This window comes from Lepisosteus platostomus, chromosome 4, assembly GCF_059453375.1.
Source record: "Lepisosteus platostomus isolate fLepPlt1 chromosome 4, fLepPlt1.hap1, whole genome shotgun sequence".
NCBI lineage: Eukaryota > Metazoa > Chordata > Actinopteri > Semionotiformes > Lepisosteidae > Lepisosteus > Lepisosteus platostomus.
In genome coordinates this window covers 76,252,088-76,277,876 of record NC_142614.1, presented here as the reverse complement: position 1 = coordinate 76,277,876, position 25,789 = coordinate 76,252,088, and the positions used below count along the sequence as shown (strand labels likewise).

Genomic DNA, 25,789 nt, shown 5'->3' with positions numbered 1-25,789 from the left:
CGAGATCGTGGTCAAGAGGAGAAAGGGGGTTCGAAATCCAGGAAGTACTAATAGAGGCAAACAATCCGAAACGAAAGGTGAGGTCAAGGTCGAGAAGCAAAAGGGGAGTCCAGTATCCAGAAGAATGCAAGGTACAGAATAAACGCCATGTCGGGCTCTCTAAGAGTAGACTCAATACCGAGCAGCAAGAAGCGGGTTTGAATGGCTGAAATACTGCAGCCTGCCGCACGGTAGGGCATGTGGTGTTGAGAGAACACGTGCGGCGGCGCTTGTAATCATCGCCCCGCTGCTGGCACTGGTCAGCTCTCCTGTGGGCTGGGCTGGGCAGGCTGGCGGCTGTGACACCTCTGTCCTTTGTGTCTGCCGGACTTGGGGTGTCAGATTTCATGGTCTAGCTGCCCACCATTCAGGAACTAATCAGCTATTGCACAGAGGACCAACACTCAGAGAAATACAACAGCTCAATTGGAGAACTAAGTATCCACTCATCCTTCACTGATGTATGTAGATAGTTTCCTAGAATACGATGCAGACACTTGGAAGACTAATCTTGTCTACATGTTTCAAGGCCACTGTGCTAATAACAATCCCATTATGCAATAGAATATCAGGGCAAATTTCGCCAAAGTGCTATGCGTGTGTCGCTCACCATAATTCATAATGCATGTTCATAAAGCAGGACTCTTAATTAAATATCATATTACATTCCCTTTACTCTGAAGTCATTATTTAATATTTAAAGAGCTCACAGCACAGGCAATAAATATCCTCATACTCCTAATGACAACTCTTAAAACAGTGCCAGTATCAAGAGCACTCAGCAAAGAGAACACTGAACACACAGCACTGACCCCATCACATTGAACACCCAGCACAGAGCACAACACCCTGAACACACAGCACTGACCCCATCACAAAGAACACACCACACTGAACACAATCACAGACCACATCACAAAGAGCACACAACACAGAGCACAACACACTGAACACACAGCACTGACACCATCACAAAGAACACACAACACAGAGCACAACACTAAACACACAGCACTGACGCCATCACAAAGAACACACAGCACACAGCACACCACACTGAACACAATCACTTACCCCATCACAATGAACACACAGTACAAAGCACAACACACTGAACACACAGCACTGACCCCATCACAAAGAACACACAACACAGAGCACACCACACTGAACACACAGCACTGACCCCATCACAAAGAGCACACAACACAGAGCACACCACACTGAACACAATCACAGACCACATCACAAAGAACACACAACACAGAGCACACCACACTGAACACAATCACAGACCACATCACAAAGAACACACAACACAGAGCACAACACACTGAACACACAGCACAGAGCACAACACAGTACACACATAGCAATGACCCCATCACACTGAATATTGAACTAGTTCAAGCCAGGAGCTGCGTCGGCGTGCGCAGGCTACAAAGGAACAGGTGAATGTTTATTACAGCTGAAAAGAGAAGAAAAGAAACACAAAGTTTCAGCTGTGGAGTCTTCTTCGGGTGGTTGACTTCACGGCCGAAACGTATTTCTTTTCTTCTCTTTTCAGCAGGGAATAAACCTTTACTTGTTCCTTTGCACTAATGTTGAACACCTTGCACTAAATGCGCACCACTGAGTACATAGTTTCAGAATAAACAGTGAAACACAAACCTGTGGATACAAGAGGAAACAACATGGAAATGTATTTAAAACCAAGAACGGGAGGCACTTATTTACACAAAGGGCTGTCTAGCTATATTGTTGAAGCTCTGGTTCCCTTTAAGAAATGGCTGCAAGAGATCCTGCAATCAATTAGCTATTCACTGCTCTTGCTGTTTGTACATCACTCTTAAGCATTAAACACAGCACTGAGCACAAGCACAAGACTGTGTTGAGGAACCCACCAAGGCCTTTCTCACTGTTGTCTGACCTTAATATCCGAATTCACACCAGGTGCACTATCAGCTCTTATTACTAAACATCCATCCATTTTCTAACCGCTTTCAGTAGTTCAGGGGCGCAGGGAGCTGGAGTCTATCACAGCAGGAGGCAGGATACACCCTGGACAGGACACCAGTCCATCACAGTGCAGATACTCACACAGACACTCACAAAGTCACACCAGGGCCAGTTTTCACAAAGGCCACTTAACCTTCTGGTATATCTTTGGACTCTTGGAGGGAACCAGAGCGCCCAGAGGAAACCCACACATACATAATGAGAACATACAAACTCCACACAGACAGCACCCCAGGAATTGAACCCAGGGCCCCTGCGCTGAGAGGCGGGAATGCTGACCTCTGCACCATCCTGCCACCCTGATGCTATTCAAACAGAATTCAATTAAAGTAACACTAATTTCATCCCATGGCTGTTTTTGAGGCTACTCAAAAAATCCCCATCCACGCTTCTCCATGAGTCCTGGCCTGTGTGCACTGCTGTCCCTTGTGGGGGTCTGCACTGTCCCTGACTATTCAGGAAGAGAGGAGCCAAGAGCAGGACTGGGATTCTGATCACAGCCAGCTGGGTCTCTGCAAGATGCCTGCGATCTCCAGCTTGCCCAGTCCCTTCTGAAAGTGCTCCTGAGACTCAAGGCTGGAGACCACAGAGTTCCTGCACACCAGAGCCTCACTCCTGCCGCCCCAGGTGAACAGACCCCACAGCTCCCTGCCTGCACTCCAGGAGCACTCTCCTGGTTCCCTGCTGGAAGGACCCTGCCCGGGCTCTCGTGCCCCGCCCCTCCAGCACCAGGGAAGCTCCCTGTGGCTCTGCACACTCCGCTGGTCCCCTGACCCTGACCCTGACTTTCCTGTTGCTGTCAAGGCTGGAGTAGTTTAACAGTACTAAAGTGCCTGGCACTATATTAATGTATTTCTGAATTACACAAGGCATACATTTCACTTACTTATACAGCTCAGCTTCACAATATATGTATCTTGAAGCTCTATATTAAAAATAGATGAGTGCTATAACAATCTATTAAAAATTGATTTCCTTTCTGCATGACTTAGCACAGTTTCACTGTGCATTATATCACTTTGCTTTGCTTGGGCTCAGCCACCCGGCTGAAAAATCACTGAAGTATCCCAGCGGTCCCTGGTGCACACTCTGAAACCAAGGACTCCCCCCAGCAGCTCAGAGCGGGCACCCCCTGCTGGGCAAGTAGAAGTCTTACATCCTGCCTGGTGCCCTCCGCCTGCTCCCCCGGCACACTCTCACTCACGTGACACCCCGGCTGTGGGAGACAGGGCGCCTCTCCGTGGAGACAGCCGGAGCAGCAGCTCAGCTCAGGGGCACATCTGACCTGTGGAGAGTCAGGCTGTGGCTCTGATCAGCCCGATTCCCTCTTCCCAAACCTCCCCGGATCCGACTGTCTTAACTAACCTCAGAACAGGCCTAGTTCTGGGCCGGACTCGCGGCCCAGTCAGCGGTGGAGAACTGGGGTGGTGCAGACGAGTGGTCTGCAAACAGGGGGCTGGGCTAACCCCACTCCCCCATGAGCCCTGCCACCTTATTCAGGGGGGCAAATCCCAGGAGAAGCCATCAGTCCTCACCTGCATACCTCTGGGAGGCAACACCCACACCAGCACAGGAAGAACAGGCAGACTCACCACGGACAGGTCCACAGGGCCTGAATCTAACCCAGGACGCCGGGGCTGTGGGGCAGACGATGCACACCACCACGACCGATGGTGTAGTCTTTGGGAAACCATAACAGCTCCCAAACAACCAAACATGTACACTGTAGCAGATGGCCAGTTCTCATTTGGTTGTTTCTGAATGCAGGTATTGCGAGAGAGAGGGTCCTTGATTCAGCTTCACACCCGGGCTGCAGTGGCAGGACTGTGGCCTCTGCAGCCCAGTCAGCTCTCCGGCTCCCCTCACACCTGGAGTCCAGTTGGTCTCGGGTGCTGGAGGAGGGATTGAACAGTCTACCAGATCATCCAGGAGCTGGAAATTGGCCCGTGTTTTTGCATGTGAGTGCTGAATCTTCAAGGTTTTGGAGGCATAAGGTGTCTCCACACTCGTCTGAGGAGGATCTGTTCCTGACACCAAGGAGGTCAAACTGCATATTCATACGGGCTTCTGGAGATGAGCAGCGAGCAGATTGCCTTTGGCTTCAAGTCGCTCTGCAGCGATTCCCAACAGGAGCTCCAGGTCATTATTCTACAGGACAAGTCAGGTCCTGCACACTGTTCAGCAGCACTGCCGCAGCACAAAAGGCAGCAGCTCCCCCTACTGGCCCCTATGCCACACTGCAGCAATTCGGAAAAGCAGGAGGTACAGAGATAGAACATGAGGCTGAAGGACTGGTGCAGAGAAGAGGGGTTTAGATTTTGGGGCACTGGGGTCCTTCTGGAACAGTGGGACTGTTCAGGCAGGACAGGGGGCGCCTGAACCAAGGGGCGCAGCTGTACTGGGGGAGTTTGTGTGGAGTAGTTCAGGAGTATTTCAGCTGGGGAACTGTGGGCAGGCAGCTCACAACAGGGCAATTCTGGTGGATCAGGAAAGCCCAGGGCAACACTGAGTACAGACCTCAAACAAGCAACACTCCCACCATTCAAAAGTGCTCATACCTCAGGGCTACAAGCATAAGGAACAAAGTGCAAGAACCTAAGGCCACTGTATTAATGTACAGTATAAATGCAACATGTAAAAAACATATTTAGAGGAGTTTTCCTCCATCTCAGGAATTGTTCAGATAGTATGGGATTTCTTTAACTAACCATTCCATCCAGTACAGGGTCATGGGGGGGCTGGAGTCCTCACACACTCAGACACACTCACACACTCAGACACACTCACACACTCACACACACTCAGACAGACACACTCACAATTTCACACACTCAGACACACTCAGACACACTCACACACTCATACACTCAGACACTCAGACACTCAGACACACTCACACACTCAGACACTCAGACAGACTCACACACTCAGACAGACTCACACACTCAGACACTCAGACACACTCACACACTCACACTCACACACACTCAGACAGACACATTCACACACTCACACACTCAGACACACTCACACACTCAGACACTCAGACACTCAGACACTCAGACAGACTCACACACTCAGACACTCAGACACACTCACACACTCACACTCACACACACTCAGACAGACACATTCACACACTCACACACTCACACACACACTCGCACACTCACTCACACTCACACACTCATACACTCACACACACACACACCCTCATACCCTCACACTCACACACTCAGACACTCAGACACACTCGCACACTCGCACACTCACACACTCAGACACTCAGACACTCAGACACACTCTCACACTCCCACACTCGCACACTCACACACTCACACACTCACACACTCAGACACACTCACACACACCCTCATACCCTCACACACTCACACACTCAGACACTCAGACACACTCGCACACTCGCACACTCACACACTCAGACAGACTCACACACTCAGACACACACACACACTCACACACACTCAGACAGACACATTCACACACTCACACACTCACACACACACTCGCACACTCACTCACACTCACACACTCATACACTCACACACACACACACACCCTCATACCCTCACACACTCACACACTCACACACTCAGACACTCAGACACTCAGACACTCAGACACACTCGCACACTCGCACACTCGCACACTCACACACTCAGACACACTCACACACACACACCCTCATACCCTCACACACTCACACACTCAGACACACTCGCACACTCGCACACTCGCACACTCACACACTCAGACACACTCACACACACACACCCTCATACCCTCACACACTCACACACTCAGACACTCAGACACACTCGCACACTCGCACACTCGCACACTCACACACTCGCACACTCACACACTCACACACTCAGACACACTCACACACATTCACGCCATGGCCAGTTTTCCCAGAGGCCAATTAATCCAACATTAATCCAATCGCACCCAGAGGAAACCCACACAAACACAGAGAGAACATACAAACTTAGTAAGAGTTTGAAGAAGAGCAACAGGAATGGTTATTGGTCTCAGGGGATTGTCATATACAGCTACATTTCCTCACTCAGCAACAAAGGAAATGGTCAGATTTGCTTCAAGTATTTAAAATCCTTGGGGATATAGATAGTGTTATCTATGTGTACTGAAACAAGGATGCAGGCTGTACCTGATAGGTAAAATATAATTTCTTTAGATAGAAAAATAGGAAATGTTGTGGGTGTCTGTAACAGTCTTCCCAGCCCTGTGACTGAGGCCTTATTGGCCTCCTCTTGTCTGCAATCCTTCCTTTCACTGTCGCTCTTCTCTGTGCCGCTAACATGATTTGAACTATGAAAGACTGTTGGCTTGATCTCTGCCTCCTCTGAACAACACAGAGCCACCCGGTATGGAGGCATCTCGAACACCTGGACTAAGGCTGCCCTCTAGTGGCAACAGTGTGAAGTCCACATCTTCCTCCAACCAGCAGATGTCACAACCATTAGGTCTGTCTTGCTGGTTTGAGTTTTAGTAACGTCTTGGTCCAGGAACCTGGTGCAACCACGACTTCAGAGAGGTGCTTTAGGGTATGTTACAAGGATACAGCGGGCTGGCCTGGGTCTCACCTGATGGCTCTCTGCTCCGCGGGATCGTGCAGAGACATGTAGAGCTCTGTCTCCTCGCCCACCCGGCACACGAAGTTCCTCACGGACAGGAAGAGGCTGCGCATGGGGGACGAGAGCTGCGGGACCTTCTGCGCTCCTCCCTCCGACTGGACCTGCGGAGAGGGAGGGGGGTCAGGCGGAAGGGCCGGCCCTCGCGCTGACCGGCCGTCAGCTCTCACACTTACACAATGCTGCTCAGTGCGGAGGCTGGTGTCCCGGTGAGCTCTGTACAGGCTGACCAAGCTGGTGCTATCTGGGTTCAGAACCGTACCCTCCGGCCCGCGGACCACCAGGTCCAACTTCAACAGCCTGCAAACAGAGGCACAGTTCAGAGAAAGGGTCACAGGTCAGAAGGGTCAGAGGGGTCAGAGAAAGGGTCACAGGTCAGAAGGGTCAGAGGGGTCAGAGAAAGGGTTACAGGTCAGAGGGGTCAGAGGGGTCAGAGAGAGAGTCACAGGTCAGAGGGGTCAGAGGGAGAGTCACGGGTCAGAGGGGTCAGAGGGGTCAGAGGGAGAGTCACGGGTCAGAGGGGTCAGAGGGGTCAGAGGGAGAGTCAAGGGTCAGAGGCACAGCTCAGATGGATGAGTGGTCATTCTAACATCTGAGTGTTTGAAGTGGTCAGTCTGACGAGTGAATAGTCAGTCAGAGAGGAGAGTGGTCAGTCTGGGTGAACGTACCGGTTGCCCTGGTCAATCTGGGAGGTGACCTGCTGCTGCAGCTCCAGCAGCTTGTCCTTGGACAGCGTCCCTGACTGCAGCTGGCTCCGCCTCTCAATCAGCTCACACATCATCGCGCCCACCCGGTGGAACAGCTGGCCCCGCCCGTCCTGCAGGGGGAGCACACGAGCCCTTCCACCAGCTTCCAACACAGCTTCGCTCAGGACTGGTCTCCAGGAAGCTCAAAGCAAAACTGTAAGTGAAGCTAAACTACAGTTTAGTGGTGTCTGCAATGGCTACTGTGGAGTCTCCGATAGAGGATGAACGAGAGGATCTGTCACTGCCTGGAGTCTGGTCTTCAGCACAGTGAGAAGACACTGTTTCCCAGTGTGTGGAGTCTGGTCTTCAGCACAGTGAGAAGACTGTCTCCCAGTGTGTGGAGTCTGGTCTTCAGCACAGTGAGAAGACACTGTCTCCCAGTGTGTGGAGTCTGGTCTTCAGCACAGTGAGAAGACTGTCTCCCAGTGTGTGGAGTCTGGTCTTCAGCACAGTGAGAAGACTCTGTCTCCCAGTGTGTGGAGTCTGGTCTTCAGCACAGTGAGAAGACTCTGTCTCCCAGTGTGTGGAGTCTGGTCTTCACCAGATTGAGAAGATCTGTACAGACCAGCAGTCCGGACACCCCTACTCTAACAGGCTGTGTCCTGAGATCTGTACTGACCACCCTTCTGTTTCAGTTTCAGTTTAATGTTTCATCCACAGACATGGCACCCTGTGAGGATGTGCAGGAGGACTATATTAAAAAATAAGTCTGCCCACCCTCTGTGTCCCTTGGAAATACAGCACACAGACAGCAGGTCAGACACACAGCAGGCATCCAGACTGACCAGGTAGCTCTGTTTCCAGTTGGCTGCCCACTCTCTCAGCGTGCAGGTGATCTCCTGGGCCAGAGGGAGCTCACTAGGAATGATGGTCTCCCTATTCCTGTGGAGAGAGAGAGACGGGGTCTGTGAGCAGGGGAGCTCACTGGGGATGGTGCTCTCCTGTAAATGCAGAGAGAGGGGTCTTTGAGCTTGAGGCACGAGTTCCAGAGCTTTGGGGTACAGCAGGAAAAGCCCCATCACTCCTAGAGTGCAGACGGGCTTGGGGACAGAAAAGGAGAGCAGAATTAGAAGAGAGAAGGTTGTGAGGTGGGGAGCAGGACGATAGCAGCTCAGACAGGTACCAAGGTGCCAAGCCAAGCAGAGCCTTGTAGATGAGCATGAGGATTTTAAAGTTGACGCAAAACTTGACAGGAAGCCAGTGCAAGGACTCCAGGACAGGAGTAATGTGATCACTTGCACTAGACCTGGTCAGGATTCAAGCTGCCGCCTAATTAGATCATCTTCCCCCTCCTGCGCTGAACGTCCCATAAACAAATATTTTATCATTTTATATCATCTCGTGTGAAATGGACAGCCGAGTATTTCCAGTTTCTTCTACAGGCTGTGTGTTTTGTTCTATTGGCATGTGAGCTGTCTTTGCAGGTTTAACATCGCTAGGATTTCTCATAGATCCATTCATCCACTGTGAAGATTTCTACTAGCTGGCCCAGTGTCTCCCAGACCTGCTCCTTCACTCTGGAGGAAACTAGACACTCATTAACATTATGGTTGAGCAAATAAAATGTGTAAATAAGAGCATTATGAACTGTGTCCATCAGAGGGCAGGTGAAGCTAGTGTTTATGGGTCTGACCCCACTGGCCTGAAGGACTGGTCTCTGGTCAGGCCCTGAGCACCTCAAGCCAATGTCACTGGGATTCAGGGCAGGCTCTGCGTGAACTTTCTCCAGCATTCAATGTCACTCCTCCTCCTCTTGTCTTTCCTGAGCAATTTACACAGTCCTGTAACAACTGTGTAATCCCCAGCCTGCTTGCTTGCACGAATCACCATGATATCAGTTTGTAGCAGCTTCTAGATCTGGTTTGAATGGTTCTGTCATGTAGGCATGGGCGCCTGGGGGCTCCTCCCAGACACATCGCTGAGGTGAGGGCGAGTGTCAAGCTGACGGGGGACAGCAGGCCCTGTGCCTCCTCAGGGGGGCTGGCCCAGGCCAGGCTCGAGCAGCGGACATGGTGAGCATGTGGAAGAGCCCCACCGCCCCCCGCACAAGACGCTCCCTGTCAGAGCCTGCAGGCGGACATGAACCTGCCAGCCCTGCGACTCCAGGTCTGCCCAGTGAGCTCAGAGGTATCTTCCTCTGCTATCAGACGCACCAGCCCTGCTGCGCAGCACACAGTGTAAATTTAGACGCTGTAGTTTTAGACCTGCACATGCGCCTGAGACTTTCAGACGCTTGAACGCTTGTGGTTTGCAGACCCACGGGTTTATTGCACACCCCTATTTCTGTCTCAGAAGATATATCAGAAATGCATGAAGCCCTCCGCCTGTTGCTTATTGAGCTGAGGCGCACAAGATATTTTCAGACGCCTCTGTTATTTCTCTCCTCTGTGTTCCGGTGATTACTGCTGACTTCACAGGTCTCCAGTGCACCTGTTCCTTTAGCGCCCCCTTCAGGACAGACGGGACACGGGGACTGGGCTCCGGCGCCCCCTTCAGGACAGACGGGACACGGGGACTGGGCTCCGGCGCCCCCTTCAGGACAGACGGGACACGGGGACTGGGCTCCGGCGCCCCCTTCAGGACAGACGGGACATGGGGACTGGGCTCCGGCGCCCCCTTCAGGACAGACGGGACATGGGGACTGGGCTCCAGCTCCATACAGCAGACAGCCAAGAGGTGGGAGTCTGCTGGTCGCCAGCGGTCTCTGACTTCACCCACCCACTGAGCACCTACCCCTTCACCTCCACCCGCGCGTTCTTCAGCTGGATGAAGGAAGCTGGGAAAATCCCCTGGGAATGAGAGGGAGGAGATGAGTGTCAGCGCTGAACAGAAGGATCTCGCGCAGTCGGCCCTGGTCTCGCACAGGCAGCGGATCTGACCCCGCGGCAGGCGTAGTGCTCTGGGCAAGACCAGAGAAATGCTGGGATTGTGCGTCCTGTGTGCAGTGTGATGTTGTTGATTGTGAGTCCTGTGTGCAGTGTGATGTTGTTGATTGTGTGTCCAGTGCGCAGTGTGGTGATTTCAGTTGTGTGTCCTGTGTGCAGTGTGGTGTTGTTGATTGTGAGTCCTGTGTGCAGTGTGATGTTGTTGATTGTGTGTCCAGTGTGCAGTGTGGTGATTACAGTTGTGTGTCCTGTGTGCAGTGTGGTGTTGTTGATTGTGTGTCCTGTGTGCAGTGTGGTGATTTCGGTTGTGTGTCCGTGAGTGAAGGATTGAGTTAGAGTATGGCTTAAACAAAAAGTTCCTGGTTTCCTCCTCTGACAGACTGTCCTCACAGGGTTCGGGGTTCGGGGTTTGGGGCTCAGAGACTTACAACAGGAGTCACTTGAACTCTTTCTCTGTTTATACTACTGTTTCAGAGGTAACTGAACCTCTCCAGGATTTGGCAACTTGTCTCCAAAATTATCAGTCAGCTTGTTGGTTCAGTTACTGAAATAGCTCAGCGGAACTCAAACCAGCAGGTGTGGGGTCCCCTGCGGGGGGTCCCCTGGCCAGAGTGGCTGGTGTTTGCTCTGGTTTCACTGTGCTAACCAGTGAGATCGGGCTCAGAGCACGGTCCATGAGCCAGCCAAGGGAAAAGGCATTGTATCACTCGTCACTGCTGCAGAGACTCCACAAGCCTGGCGAGGAACTGCAAAACATCGTTTAGAAGCAACTTCCAGTCACTGCTTCCTCATCTTTCCTGCTCTGAATGAACCCTGGTGTCTGACATCTGGAGGATTGAATTAAAACTTTTCTGTTTCTACAGGGTGACATAAGCTGTTCACAATGGGACTAAGGAAGGACTGAGTCTGTGTGTATGGACTCATGTCACACACATCACACAACACACAAACACCCACCCACTCCCACACACGAGAGGAGTTCAGGAGTCTTACCCAGACAGCCCTGTTCTTCAGAGTGTAGCCTCTGTACCACCCTGAGGGAGAGACAGAGAGAAAGAGCGATGTCACAGAGACAGAGCAGAGCTCTCTGTGACATCGGAACAAGACAAAGTTTGAAAAGAAAGGAGACACAACGCCTGAAGGTGTCAAACTCCTGAAGAAGGCTCCACAGCCGAAATGTTGTGTCTCTTTTCTTTTCAGCTAGAATAAACCTTTACTTGTTCCTTTGCAGTCTATCCATGCTGATGCAGCTCCCTGCTGGACCTTCTCTGTGACATCCTCTCCTTCCTGTCTTCCTCACTGGCGCAGAGGTCAGTGAGCTGTAGTAGCTCCTGGTACAGCTGCCCAGACCTCTTAATGATCACCTTCACATGTTCAGGGAACTGTTTTCACACCCTTCTCCTCATCAGTGTGTTTCCTCAGCTTTCTACCTGAGCTGTTTTGCATTTATTCTGAAATCATGCACACAGCTGTTACTGCACACAGAGGCCACCCAGCTAATTGTGTGGCTCGTTAAGCTAATTTTGCTCACCTCAATTATTACAATTGCTACAGCAAAGGGTTTAAAATACTTCTGCAATCTTTCATGCAATCTACTAAAAGACTTTCATGCAATCTACTTTTCATTCATGGTAATTATCTAATTCTTTTTCGGATTTTGGCTTTGAGCGAGTGTCATGACCTCAAGCTTCATAGCAGCGGGAGTGAAAGCTGATCTGCACTGTGGGGCTGGAGGCTTCTGAAAGACCCACTTCCTCCACAGCCTGACAGCCTGGGCTGCTGTGGGTCCTGCTGACTCTCCAGCACCAGTGTGCACTGCCTACCTTCACAGAGCTCCAGGATGTACACGGTGTCTCCCGCCTGCAGGGGGAGACAGTGCTGCTCCTTCCCGGGGAAGTTCCAGATGGCTGTGGAGAACAGCGCACAGGGAGAGCAGGACAGAGCTGTTTACTTGTGACCAGAACTGTGCTGTCCCCAAAGCTTAGACTTGTCTGAGTCTGAGCCCCAGGAGCCCCCCCTGTCCCCAACCCTCCCAGGAGCTCCAGGAACCCCAAGAACCTCCCCCATCCCCAACCCCCAGTGACCCCCCCCAGGAGCCCCCCTGTCTTCGACCCCCAGGAGCCCCAGGAGCCCCCTGTCCCCGACCCTCCCAGTAGCTCCAGGAACCCCAAGAACCTCCCCCATCCCCAACCCCCAGTGATCCCCCCAGGAGCCCCCCCCCGTCCTCAACCCCCCAGGAGCACCCCTTGTCCCCAACCCCCCCGTCCTTGACCCCAGGATCCCCAGGAGCCCCCCCTGTCCTCGACCCCCCAGGAGCCCCAGGAACCCCTGTCCTCAGTGCCCAGTGTCCAGAGTCACAGTAACTGTCCTCAGTGTCCAGACTGACAGTAACTGTCCTCAGTGTCCAGTGTCCAGAGTCACAGTAACTGTCCTCAGTGTGCAGTGTCCAGAGAGACAGTAACTGTCTTTAGTGTCTACTGTCCAGATTCACAGTAACTGTCTTCAGTGTCCGCTGTCCAGAGTGACAGTAACTGTCCTCGGTGTCCAGTGTCCAGAGAGACAGTGACTGTCCTCAGTGTGCAGTGTCCAGACCCACAGTAACTGTCCTTTGTCTTAATGGGAATTCAGATAAAGAGATGCCTCATCGGTTAACACCTCCAAGTGTGCAGTGTCCAGACTGACAGTAACTGTCCTCAGTGTCCAGTGTCCATAGAGACAGTAACTGTCTTCAGTGTCCACTGTCCAGAGTCACAGTAACTGTCTTCAGTGTCTAGTGTCCAGAGAGACAGTAACTGTCTTTAGTGTCTACTGTCCAGAGTCACAGTAACTGTCCTCGGTGTCCACTGTCCAGAGTCACAGTAACTGTCCTCAGTGTCCAGTGTCCTGTGAACGTTCTCCCTTTCCTGCTGGGTGTTGTTTCACAGTCTTGTGAAGGGCTCATTTTAAAGTGGCAGAGCTTGTCAGAAGACATCCCAGCCCCCTGGAGGAGAGCAGAGAGGCAGAGTGACGTCTCCCACGCACAGCTCAGCGTGGAGCAACACTCACTTCCTCTGCCAGAGACTTCCTGACCATCAGCCTTTCATGTGGCGGAAGAGCCGTTGGTAACCAGGGCACCACAACCACAACCAGAGTCATCCATCCCAGAGACCCTGTGTGCAGCAGGGCTGGGCTGCTGGCTGCCCCGCCAGTGAGCGATCCGCAACACACAGGCAGGCACAAGCAGTTTGGAAACGAAATGAAAAAGCTAGTAAAATATCTAACATGATCAAACTAACACCGACTTCCTCCCCCCTTATCACTCTCAGTGACTCAGCTCTGCCAGAACTTCTGTTTTTCTCTGTGCTGATCAGAATCGGGGTAGAGCTCCGAGCTCTGTTGCATAATCTTTCAGTGTTTGTTTCCATGCTACTCCAGACCTGTCTGAGAGCCCGGAGGCACAGTGCTGACAGCAGCCACAGAGACAGCACTGCCTTTCGCACAGGACTGTGGCGTGTGGAGTGCATGTGTCTAAGCATGTGTGTTTGGTGTCAGCGGTGTTCAGCCGCTGGGTATCTGTGCGCGTTTTTTGGTTTGTGTCTGTGCTTGTGATGTTGTATGCAGCATTAGTACTCATGCCTGTGTGTCTATGTTTGTGCTGTCTAAAGCTGGTGTCTGTTTGTCTGTGTTTGTGTGTGCATGCATGTGCAGCTCCTGTCTGTGTGTGTGTGCAGTGTCAATGCTCCTGTCTGTGTGTGTGTGCAGTGTCATTGCTCCTGTATGTGTGTGTGTGTGCAGTCAGTGGTCCTGTCTGTGTGTGTGTGCAGTGTCAGTGTCCTGTGTGTGTGTGTGTGTGTGTGTGTGTGTGTGTGTGTGCAGTGTCACTGCTCCTGTCCGTGTGTGTGTGCAGTGTCAATGCTTCTGTCTGTGTGTGTGTGTGTTTGTGCAGTGTCACTGCTCCTGTCTGTGTGTGTGTGTGCAGTGTCAATGCTTCTGTCTGTGTGTGTGTGCAGTGTCACTTCTCCTGTCTGTGTGTGTGTGGGTGAGAAGTGTACTGTACTGCAATGCGTCTCACAGGCCACAGATCGTGCTGTGGTCAAGCAGAGGGACAGCGGTGAAGGTAAATGTCACTGCAGCATCTGACAATGTCCAGAGCGCCTGCTGTACCCCGGCCCGCCCTGCCAGCACTCCCACTGGCAACAAGGGCCATGATGAGAACTCACACCAGGCGTGCAGCCAGTACCAGGGATTGGTGTGGCAGCCGCCATGGAGAGGCGCTGTATTCAACAGCAGGTGTGACAGGAGCGCTGACCTGGGCTGTGCGCAGTGCTGGGACCCTGGCCAGCGGGACGGGACTGTGACATTGTGCCCAAGCAGCTCAGACATGACATCAGTGCAGTCCAACACGTCTGGACTTAATCGCTCCTTTCGTGCCCCGTGGCAGGTCCTGTGACCCCCAGCAGGCCAGCAGGTCCGCAGAGCAGACACAGGCACGGCAGTGTCAGTGAGCAGGCAGCAGACACACGTCACCCGACCCCATACCTCTGCATTTCGTCTTGCACATTTCCCAGAGAGAACAGGAGAAATAAAATGGAACACTGGTGAGAGCGCGAGTCACAGCGAAACAGGCAGTGAAAACAGGCAGGTCTTCTCCTGACCTCAGCAGCCCAGGGCCAGACGTGTTTTCACATGGCCAGAGCTCGACACGCGAGAGGAGTGGCTCACGCGGCTCCAGGGGATGACGCAGGAAGCTCACCCTGAGGGGCAGGGGCAGAGGAGTCGGACATGGACCTCAGCCACACTCAGCGCTTCCTGAGCGAAAGGGCCGGCTACAGACCTGCTTTGTGATGCAGTCTTGCAGATTGCACAGATCAGTGTTATGACATACTGTACATAGGTCTGCAATCCCCAGCCTGAGAGAAGAGCCCTTCAGTCGAATTAGCAGCTTTTAATTCACACGGATCACAGCAACTGGGAGCAGCCACTATCGAGTGCTGTAGGACAGAACCTCTTTAGACTTGAACAGAGAGACTACAGGTGTTCAAAACCTTCAAAGACCTTCCAACACAGCCCAGCAGTTTCCTTCAGAATGAGCAGTGAAACGTGAACCAGAGAGCACAAGCGGAAACTACATGGAAGGGTATTAAAAACAGAGACCTGGAGGCACTTCTTTACTCAAAGGGCTGCAGGAGTCTGGAACAAACTGCCCAGCCTTGTGATTGAACCTGATCATTTCCTTCAAGAAATGTCCGGATGAGATTCTGTTTTTAATAGGAAATACTAAACCACCAAGAGACATTCCTAACCCTTCTGTCTCTCCTATCCTGTAGGGTCCAATCCATCACAATTCTAGAACATAAATAACCACATAAACACACAAATAACCACCTCATTGAAAACAACCTTTTCGAACCCCTCCAATCTCTGTTCTGACAACTTCAGCACAGAAACTTCCCTGGTCAAAGTCACTAACGATCTCCTGATAGCTTCTGATTCTGCTTTCGACACTGTTGACCATGATATCTTACTTTCTAGTCTTGAGACTATGTTTGCAGTTTCTGACACTGCTCTCAAATGGTTCAGGTCTTACCTCACTGATCGCTGTCACTTTGTCTCTCTTAATGGGTACAGGTCTGAAATTGGTCTTGTTAAGTCTGGTGTTCCTCAGGGCTCAATACTGGGCCCCTTGCTCTTCAGCATTTACATGTTTCCACTTGGTCAGTTTAAGATCACATGGCCTCAACTATCATTTCTATCCTGACAATACTAAAATCTACATCCTTACCAAACCTGACACTGATGTGGCCGTCTCTATTTTATCGAATGGCATCTCTGACAAAAACATGGATGACTCAAAATGTCCTTAATCTGAACTGTGACAAGACTGAAGTCATGCTTATTGACACCCCCATCAACTCTGTAAAGCCAATTCTGTAACCCTGTCTGTGGATGGTACTGCACTTGAGCTTCAGTCTAAATTGAAAAGTGATATTTGATTCAAGCTTCACATTCAACCCACATGTGCAACATATTGTCAAAACATCATTCTTTCACCTCAGAAATATCGCCAGACTATATCCTATGTTATCTCTAACTGTGGCTGAAAAGCTGATCAACATATTTGTCCTCTCCCAATTTGACTACTGTAATGCTCTTCTAGCTGGTGTTTCTAAATCCACACTGAGCAAACTCCAGTCTGTCCAAAATTCAGCAGCCAGAATCCTGACCAGGTCTAGTGCAAGTGATCACATTACTCCTATCCTGGAGTCCTTGCACTGGCTTCCTGTCAGGTTTCGTGTCGACTTTAAAATCCTCATGCTCACCTACAAGGCTCTGCGTGGCTTGGCACCTGAGTACCTGTCTGAACTATTATCGCCCTGCTCCCCACCTCGCAACCTTCGCTCTTCTAATTCTGCTCTCCTTACTGTCCCCCAAGCCCGTCTACATTGTATGGGAGACAGGGCCTTCCCCTGTTATACTCCCAAGCTCTGGAACTCTCTCCCCAAGGATATTAGAGAGTCACCTTCTCTAAACTCCTTCAAATCCAGACTCAAAACCTTCTTCTGCAGAAGGGCCTTTACTGAACTGGATCTGTTGTGTACAGTACCCCTTTGCTCCTGCTGTATTCCATACCCCCATCTACTATCTCCTCTCACTGTGCACTTCTTTGTTATTGTAGTTGTTCTGTAAAGCACTTTGAGAAGCCACCTTTAAAGGTGCTATATAAGAAAGGTTATTTATCATTATAAATCCTAACATTTTGCTTGCCTTTGTAATTGCTTCCTTACAGTGTCATGAAGATGAAAGTGTTGCGTCAACATCAACACCCAAGTGTTTTCAAAAACAGCCTCTTCTACAGTACCTCATTGTTTTCAGTTTTGCACGTATAGATTTTTTTCGACTTGCATAAAAAACCTGCTCTTGTCTTGATCAGACACACTCTGCCAAGTGTTTGCCCCTCTTAAATTGTATCTAAATCATTTGGAATTTCATTCGGCTGAAAATCTGCTGCTGATTTGTTATCATCAGCGAACGTGACTGTTTTTTTACTTCTACAAGGATCCAGTCTGGTGATATCAATTAGGATGAGCAGTGGTCCTAGCACAGTGCCTTATGGTACTCCACTCACTACATCACCCCAGTTTGACCCCAATTCACCCCTTATCTGTCCCGCGGTCCTCAATGCAAACACACATTTCACCCAATATCTACAGATTGTCATTTTGTAATTAATCTTTTTTGTAGAGCTTTATCAAGAGCCTCCTGAATTCTAAAAACACGGGTGTGTGCTGCATGTTCTGAATATATCCATTGCTGTTCTTACTTGTGCAAATAATTCTGACACGTTAGGCAAGATCAGACTGTTCTCAATCCATGCTGAGTGACTGCTCCACACTTTCTAATTTCCTCTAGATAATAATAAAAATAATTGCTTACACTTTTCTTGACACTCCACTCAAAGTGCTTTACAGGTAATGTGCAGCCCCACCTGGATGATGTGACGGCAGCCATAGTGTGACAGCCACCAGCTATCAGTGGGGAGGAGAGCAGAGTAATGAAGCCAATTCATAGATGGGGATTATTAGGAGGCTATGATTGGTAAACGCCAATGGGAAATTTGGCCAGGACACTGGGGTTACACCCCTTACTCTTCTCAAGAGAGACCCTGGGATTTTTAATGACCACAGAGAGTCAGGACCTCGGTTTTACGTCTCATCCGAAGGACGGCGCCTGTTTACAGTATAGTGTCCCCATCACTATACTGGGGCATTAGGACCCACACAGACCGCAGGGTGAGCGCCCCCTGCTGGCCCCACTAACACCTCTTCCAGCAGCAACCTTAGTTTTTCCCAGGAGGTCTCCCATCCAGGTACTGACCAGGCTCACACCTGCTGAGCTTCAGTGGGCTGCCAGTTGTAGGGAGTTGCAGGGTGATATGGCTGCTGGCTAGATCAGTTCTAACAATTGTTGCCTTAACTTAATATGTAAAAGAAACTAGAAACCGATATTGAGATCAGGGATTGTGGGACCTCGAACCGCCCCACAGCCAGATAGTGGGGTGTAACTCCATGGAACCAAGAGGATGGAATTCTCTGACTCGGACCTTCTTGCCACTAAGTGAGCAGGATAGGTCAGATGGCCTCCTCCTGTTTGTGACTTTGTGATCTTCCTGTGATCAGCTGGGTGGAGAGCAGGACACTGAGAAAGCAGCTCTCCTCTGACAGACAGACAGGAAATATGTGCAATATGCTATTACTAGAGAGACGGATAAAAATACACTATAAATGACTCTTTCGAAGATCTGTTTGAAATAGTGTAGAGTAAATAAATGGTGACAGTAGGGAAAACCACAGTAGGGAAAAGACGAGACACTGGACTGAACACACTGTCCAGCTCTTCTCCCACACAGCCAGCTAGAGACACTGGACTGAACACACTCCCCAGCTCTCCTCCTACACAGCCAGCTAGAGACACTGGACTGAACACACACCCCCACTCTCCTCCCACACAGCCAGCTAAAGACACTGGACTGAACAGACTGTCCAGCTCTTCTCCCACACAGCCAACTAGAGACACTGGACTGAACACACTGTCCAGCTCTTCTCTCAGACAGCCAGCTAGAGACATTGGACTGAACACACACCCCCACTCTCCTCCCACACAGCCAGCTAAAGACACTGGACTGAACAGACTGTCCAGCTCTTCTCCCACACAGCCAACTAGAGACACTGGACTGAACACACTGTCCAGCTCTTCTCTCAGACAGCCAGCTAGAGACATTGGACTGAACGCACACCCCCACTCTCCTCCCACACAGCCAGCAAGAGAGCTGTGAGAAAGAGACCTTCAGAAGCCTAACACCTAGATGTCTGCAGAAACACCCCTAAACCACAGAGGACATCTCTTGATATGGCAGAGCAAGCAGGGTCTTTGGACATTTTGTCAGCTTGAAACCTTGCCCCCAGTCCACCTGTCCAGACCCCTCTGCCCTGACCCAACTGAGTGCTGCTGGGTTACTGTCAGTCTCACTGCACCCCAGAGAGCTCCTGTCCAGGAGCGTCTGTGCAGTCCTGCCTGCCGCACTCAGTAGCTTTCTGACAGGGATTGGAGCAGGGCTGTGTGGGTCAGGCTGGAGCAGCAGCTCCTCGCTGGGGCAGAGAAGGGCCACTCAGCCCAGGTGCCCCTGCAGCCCCGCCAGACCTGTGGACAGGGGGAGAATCTACTGTATAACTGCCCTGCAGCCCCGCCAGACCTGTGGACAGGGGGAGAATCTACTGTATAACTGCCCTGCAGCCCCCCCAGACCTGTGGACAGGGGGAGAATCTACTGTATAACTGCCCTGCAGCCCCCCCAGACCTGTGGACAGGGGGAGAATCTACTGTATAACTGCCCTGCAGCCCCCCCAGACCTGTGGACAGGGGAGAAGCTATAACTCTAACAGTCAGTTCAGAAAGCTTCGCAACATGTGACTTATCCATCAGTTTTACTTCTTTAAAAATGAATTGTATCTGTTCCTGTAACACAACACCTTTCAGCTGCAGTGAAGTGAAAGAGAGAGAGGAGGGCGAGTTGCAGGGAAGCTGGCCACTTACCCACTCCATATTTCTCCTTGGTAGTGAGGGTCCAGGGAGCCATCTCTGCTGCTGCTGTTACTCCCTAGCCCTCCTGACCTCCAGTGCTGTCTCACCCTCTCACTGTCACTCCCCAGCACTCCTGAGCTCCAGTGCTGTCTCACTCTCTCCACTCCTGCACTCCTGAGCTCCACTCTCTCAGTCACTCCTGCACTCCTGAACTCCAGTGCTGTCTCACTCCCCTGCACTCCTGAGCTCCAGGCTGTCTCTCCGGTGGCTCTGTCGCTGTCGGGCTGCCTGTGTTCGCCTCGTGCTCAGGCGCAGCCTCAGTGTCGATGAGGAAACCAGTATGTGTGGCGTGTGTGACCTGGGCTTGGTTCCTGAAAACCACTGACACACAGACGCGCTGAGAGAGAGAGAGGCTGCAGAGATCGGCAGCACACACCGCGTCTGGTAAAGCTGCAGAGAGTCCAGACCCCTCCTCTCCCTCGGGGGGGCGGGCAGGGAGCAGGCAGGGGGCAGTGGGTAGGTAAGGGCCAGGGGGCGGGCAGGGGGCGGGGGACAGGCAGGGAGCAGGCAGGAAGCAGGGGACACGTAGGGGGCGGGCAGGGAGCAGACAGAGGGCAGTAGGGGGCAGGTAGGGGGCAGGAAGGGGATGAGCAGGGGGCTGGGGGCAGGTAGGTGGCAGGGGGCAGGAAGGGGATGCGCAGGGGGTAGGCGGGGAACGCGCAGGGGGCAGGTAGGGGACGTACAGGGGGCAGGTAGGGGATGCGCAGGGGACAGGCAGGGGGCAGGTAGGGGCCAGGGGGCAAGCAGGGACACACCGTCAACAGAGGGGGATGCAGACAAACACCTGACACACTGGGACCGAGGCGCTCAGAGCAGCAGGGAAGTGCTTTACTACAGTACTTTGCTCCGATCACTCCTGTGACTAGCGGGTGATCCACGCCCAGGGGATCCTCACTCGATTACGCTGAGTCAGGGAGGCCCTCAGCGATGCCATGACAACAGGAACTGCAAACTCTGCTCAACTCCCCCAGGTCCTGAGGGCACACCTGTACACGTACCTTCTGCTCTGTGTTTACAGCCCACTGCCCCGGGGCTGCTGCCCCTGAGCTGGAGAGGGAAGGTAACAGCGTCCTGCCGGTCTCCCCGTCCCTTCTGTACCTCTACCGTCAAAGCGCTGGTGTCCAGCGCCACCTTCTGGTGTCAAAAGGTCATTGCAACAGAGCTTACAAGCTGCACTTCCAGGGTCAAGGGGAGTGAGAAGCGAGAGAGGGACTCGTACAGCAGAGAGAAATATCTGCATTTCACTGAGTAGAGCAGAACAATTTACTGCCAATTGTACACGTGCATTGGAGTTCTTCATCACGCTGATCATTCGGGACATAAACGGTACAACAGACAACACCAGACAATGTAGACAGCAGGAACAATGAATATGTAGTAGTGAGACAAAAATAAACATAGTAGAGCATGCAAAAACTGTGGAGTCTGGTGGGCCATGCTTTAATAGTGTGGTACCGCTCGCCAGAGCCCAGGGGGAGAACAGTCTGTGGCCGGGATGGCTGGGATCCTGAATGATGGATCGGTCTTGATTGCAGACAAGCGTGAGCGTGAGTGTGGAAGTCAGAAGAAGGTGGGGGATGTATCTGGACTTCCTGGAGGCCCGTGTGAAGGGTCAGCTCTCGGGTGGAAGTTTCTCCCAGCAGGGCTCAAGAGGGGGTGCAGCCAGGAGCCCTGGGTTGCAGAGCTGACGCAGGTGTCTGCATGATGAGAACATTATACTTGAGAATGACACAGAACAAACGGTGAAGAAACACAGGAGAGCAAACATGGCTTGGAAGCTGAAAGGGGGCCGGTGCGGTGGCTCAGGATCTGCGCCTGTGGCTGGAAGGTTGAGGCAGAGGAATCCTACTCCGTTGGGCCCCTGAGCAAGGCCCTTAACCCCAGGAGCGCCGTATGAATGACTGACCCTGCGCTCTGACCCCTAGCTTCTCTCTCCCTGTCTGTGTGTCTCATGGAGAGCAAGCTGGGACATGCGAAAAGACAAATTCCTAATGCAAGAAATTGTACATGGCTAATAAAGTGATCTTATCTTATCTTCTGGACCACCACCACAGCACAGACCCACAGCCTCATCCTGGCTGGGCCCTTAATCACCAGGGCTGATTAGTGATTGAACTCACCCACTTGCCTGTTCGGACTCTTCTGCATTAGTCCCAGAGGCTCCAGCACACAGGACCTGATGAGTCTTTGGTCAATGAGCTAGTCTAGAGCTCCCTGCCCCACTCCTGCCTGACAAGCTCTCAGTAGATCATCAATGTCTGAACAGACTCAGGTCGGACTGACACCCAAAACACCAAGTGATTTAAGTGATTAAGATTTAACTTTGTTGCTGTTTGATCGGAATCTTCACCTAGCTCCTGACAACACTAATATCACTCCACGTCTCCTCACTACGTGCCTAAAGACTTCAAGAAGTGTTGGTTGGGAGTCGGATTAAAGTCATTTTAAACGTTCCCAGAAGACAGACGTACACCCTCTTCGCACAGGCTGTCGGTTGTCTGAACAGCAATATTATAGTACAGTTGCTTTATTCCTCCCTTCAATGCAGGCAGAAGAGAGGGGAGTAAAAGAGATTTAGTTTGGGTGCACTGAAGTGACTTTTTCCTGTCAACAACCACAGCCTGCAGGTGTTCAATGAAAGGCTTGGCCTACTTCTCCAGCCGATTAGACAGCGGGATAAATGGGGCACCTTAATCCTAAATGTTTCTCCATTCCATTTACATCTGGATACTAGCCTGCTGAGTCTGTTGTTAAAAAATCTGTTTGGTGTGATATTGGGAGTGTGAAAAGGTATAAAAAGTTTGGCAGTACAGTACAGTACATACAACCTGGCACAGTTTGCCCAGCCAAGCAGTGATAAAGGCAGATATTTCCACTTCGCTGTCTGCAGTCACAGCTTCAGCTTTTCCAGCGTGGGATGTCATCTGGAGAGAACTACCAGGCCGTCGTCGGCTTGCTTAGTAACTCCAGAATATTCTCTGGGATCCAGACGAAGGGAGGACTGGCGTGAGGCCAATCCATATTGCTCCAAAGAAATGGACAGAACTGGCAAGGAGGAGCTGAAATTAATAAAGTATATCATTGCGGCATCCGCATATTGTGAGATCACACGTGGGGATCCACCGGCTCCAAGGCCATGAATGGTGCAGTGAGACCTGATCGCGCTTGCTAGAGGCTCAGCCGCCAGGGCCAGAAGCAGAGGAGACAAGGGACCAACCTGTCCAGGTGCTCCTGACAAGGTGACACACCTGAATCGGTCTGACTGCTGCAACTGGACATTGGTGTATCGTGGCAAACGGATCATATTGAAGAATTTAGAGCCAAGGTTCATCCTTTGCAGAACAGAGATGGAGTAAAACAATCCCACTCAGTCGAAAACGTCTTCTACTCCAACTAGAATGCTACAACTGGGAAGCCAACTTGTTTAGCACTGAATATAACGTTCGAACTCTTCAATCTTGTAGTGTCTGGATTCAAGGACTGAATCCCCACTGGAGACAAACGTGACCCAGATAACTAAAGAATAAAGAATCAGGATTCACCTGGAAGTTTCAGTGTGGAGTGAAAGCTGGTGAAGACTGAGAACTGGAGGTGACAGATAACTGGGTTGAACTCTGAAGTGCCAGGTGACTAATGAAGAAGGAGTGTATTGTCAGAGAGAGTGAAGTGTGGGGTCTCCTCACAGGACTAGGATTGCACTAAATGGGACCAACACCATATAAAAGCCCCGCACACAGAGCTCTGTAAAAACAGAGAAACCACCTAATGATGCATGCAGGACCAATTTAGGACAATGGCCATTGTTAATGAATTGACATAAAAACAATAAAATATTGGTTTCACCTAAAAAGTAGTGACCTGAGCTCCTACCACCACAGGCCCTGCTTAGCCCAGTTAAGATCCCCTCAGCCAGCTGGTCCTGAAGCTCACTGACACTTACTAACCTTCTGACAGTACAACAGAAACAACATTAATAAAAATCAGCCAAAACACAGCACAAACCAAACAACACTACCTTAACACACACACAACACAGACTGGAATGCTACAGGACTGTAAACAGACAACAAACGCCAGCAGAATGTTTGACCAAGCTAAATAACAGCAAAAAGAAACAGACCCTAACGAAGTACAGGCTCAGTGACCACAGCCTGGCCATAGAAACTGGGAGACACAGGCAGACCTGGCTGCCCAGAGAGGACAGGCTGTGCTCCCACTGCCAGCGGGGAGAGAAAGAGACAGAGGTGCACTTCCTACTGCACTGTGACAGATACTCTGGGATTAGAGACACATTTTTCCTCAAATTTACACAGATAATCCCAGAATTCCTACACCTGCCAGAATCACAACAGCTCCCAATCCTACTGGGAGAGGGAGGAGGGCACTCATCTGAACTGGCAGCCCAGTATGTGATCTCCTGTCCCACCCTGAGGAACAGTAAACCTGTCTCTCAATATTGCTCTATGTTTTATTTGATATCTGTAAACATCCAGTAATATTTTTGTTGTAAATGTTCCTGAATGTGTTAATTATTTCTACTTTGGCAATGCTATAATTCATTGGTCTGAATTTGCACTACCCTGACAGCACCCTTCCCTGAGTGGAATCTCACTCCCTCAGACTGCTGTTTACTCACACAGGCCAGCTGGGCCTCATTGTGCAGCTTTTTCAATTAACAGGTGGCTCTCTCTCTGCCTCACACGTGAGTGGAGTGAAAGGTGCTTTTTAATGACCGAACAAAAATTTGGGATGTAATTAGCATGCATTTAGAGCAAGTCACCTCTGTACCATTCCTATGGATTATAGGGCTGGTCATCCGTGTGTTTTCGCCTGGTAGTCTGCCTGCAATGTCTCCAGTCTGCCACCAGAGGGCAGCAAACTGCGCTGGACAGTCCCTGCAGTCTGAGCCACGCTGACGCAGCTCCCACCCTGCCCAGCACACAGGTCGCTGGTCTTCTCCCCTGAGGCCACGCTGGAGGTCCTGCTGCAGACGAGGGGCTCACTGCCCAGAGATGGGCCCTGCCGGGACTCAGCCCCGCGGTGCTCAGCACTTGACGTCACGCAGACCAGCTCTCCTTTGAGTGAAACACACCTGGCCCTCATCACCTGCCAGCAGGCAGAACCAGTCCAGACACTGCAGGGCATAATTGTGGACTTTCTGAACTGAGAAAATGAGATAACGAAGACTGTCTGGGGACCATTTTCAGTTCACCCACTATGTGTACACGTACTGTATGTGACTGCATGTTGGCTATTGCATAGACTTGACTCTCTGCAGTTTCTCTTAATTCACCTGCTGCAGCAATTTCTCCCTAATTCCCTGAAGCTGTGTGCAGTGGGGCTGCTGGTGCAGAATGATCCCTGTGTGTCTCTCAGGTGGGGCTGCTGGTGCAGAATGATCCCTGTGTGTCTCCCAGGTGGAGCTGCTGGTGCAGAATGATCCCTGTGTGTCTCCCAGGTGGGGCTGCTGGTGCAGAATGGCCTCTGTGTGTCTCCCAGGTGGGGCTGCTGGTGCAGAATGGCCCCTGTGTGTCTCCCAGGTTGGGCTGCAGGTGCAGAATGGCCTCTGTGTGTCTCCCAGGTTGGGCTGCTGGTGCAGAATGGCCGCTGTGTGTCTCCCAGGTGGGGCTGCTGGTGCAGAATGGCCACCGTGTGTCTCACCCTCTGAAGCGCAGCCCCTCCTGTATGAAACGTGCGTTGGAACGGAGGGAACTCCGTGTACTTTTTTTTGTCGTCGCTCAGCGGCTCATTGCTCATATTTCCCAGCAGGGGGCGCCGGTGTTCCGCAGCGGCTCGGCGGAGGAGGG

At 51.4% G+C, this 25,789-nt stretch overlaps 1 protein-coding gene across 2 annotated transcripts in view; it reads right to left on the bottom strand.

The window, feature by feature from the left end:
- LOC148673874 (dedicator of cytokinesis protein 2-like) overlaps positions 1 to 20,300 on the bottom strand; it is a 260,919-nt gene extending 240,619 nt beyond the window's left edge. The window contains exons 1-8 of one of the 2 annotated variants that reach the window (XM_088630801.1): positions 19,935 to 20,299; positions 12,189 to 12,272; positions 11,359 to 11,399; positions 10,214 to 10,269; positions 8,266 to 8,362; positions 7,403 to 7,551; positions 6,911 to 7,034; positions 6,687 to 6,838 (exon numbers count right to left, since the gene is read on the bottom strand). In XM_088630801.1, coding sequence (XP_088486927.1) covers positions 6,687 to 6,838; positions 6,911 to 7,034; positions 7,403 to 7,551; positions 8,266 to 8,362; positions 10,214 to 10,269; positions 11,359 to 11,399; positions 12,189 to 12,272; positions 19,935 to 19,977 — 746 coding nt within the window. In that variant the 5' untranslated portion in view covers positions 19,978 to 20,299. Of the gene's footprint in view, positions 1 to 6,686; positions 7,035 to 7,402; positions 7,552 to 8,265; positions 8,363 to 10,213; positions 10,270 to 11,358; positions 11,400 to 12,188; positions 12,273 to 19,934 lie in introns of both variants that reach the window. The other variant, XM_088630800.1, reaches the window with a different exon arrangement.
- Positions 20,301 to 25,789: the final 5,489 nt, after the last annotated feature.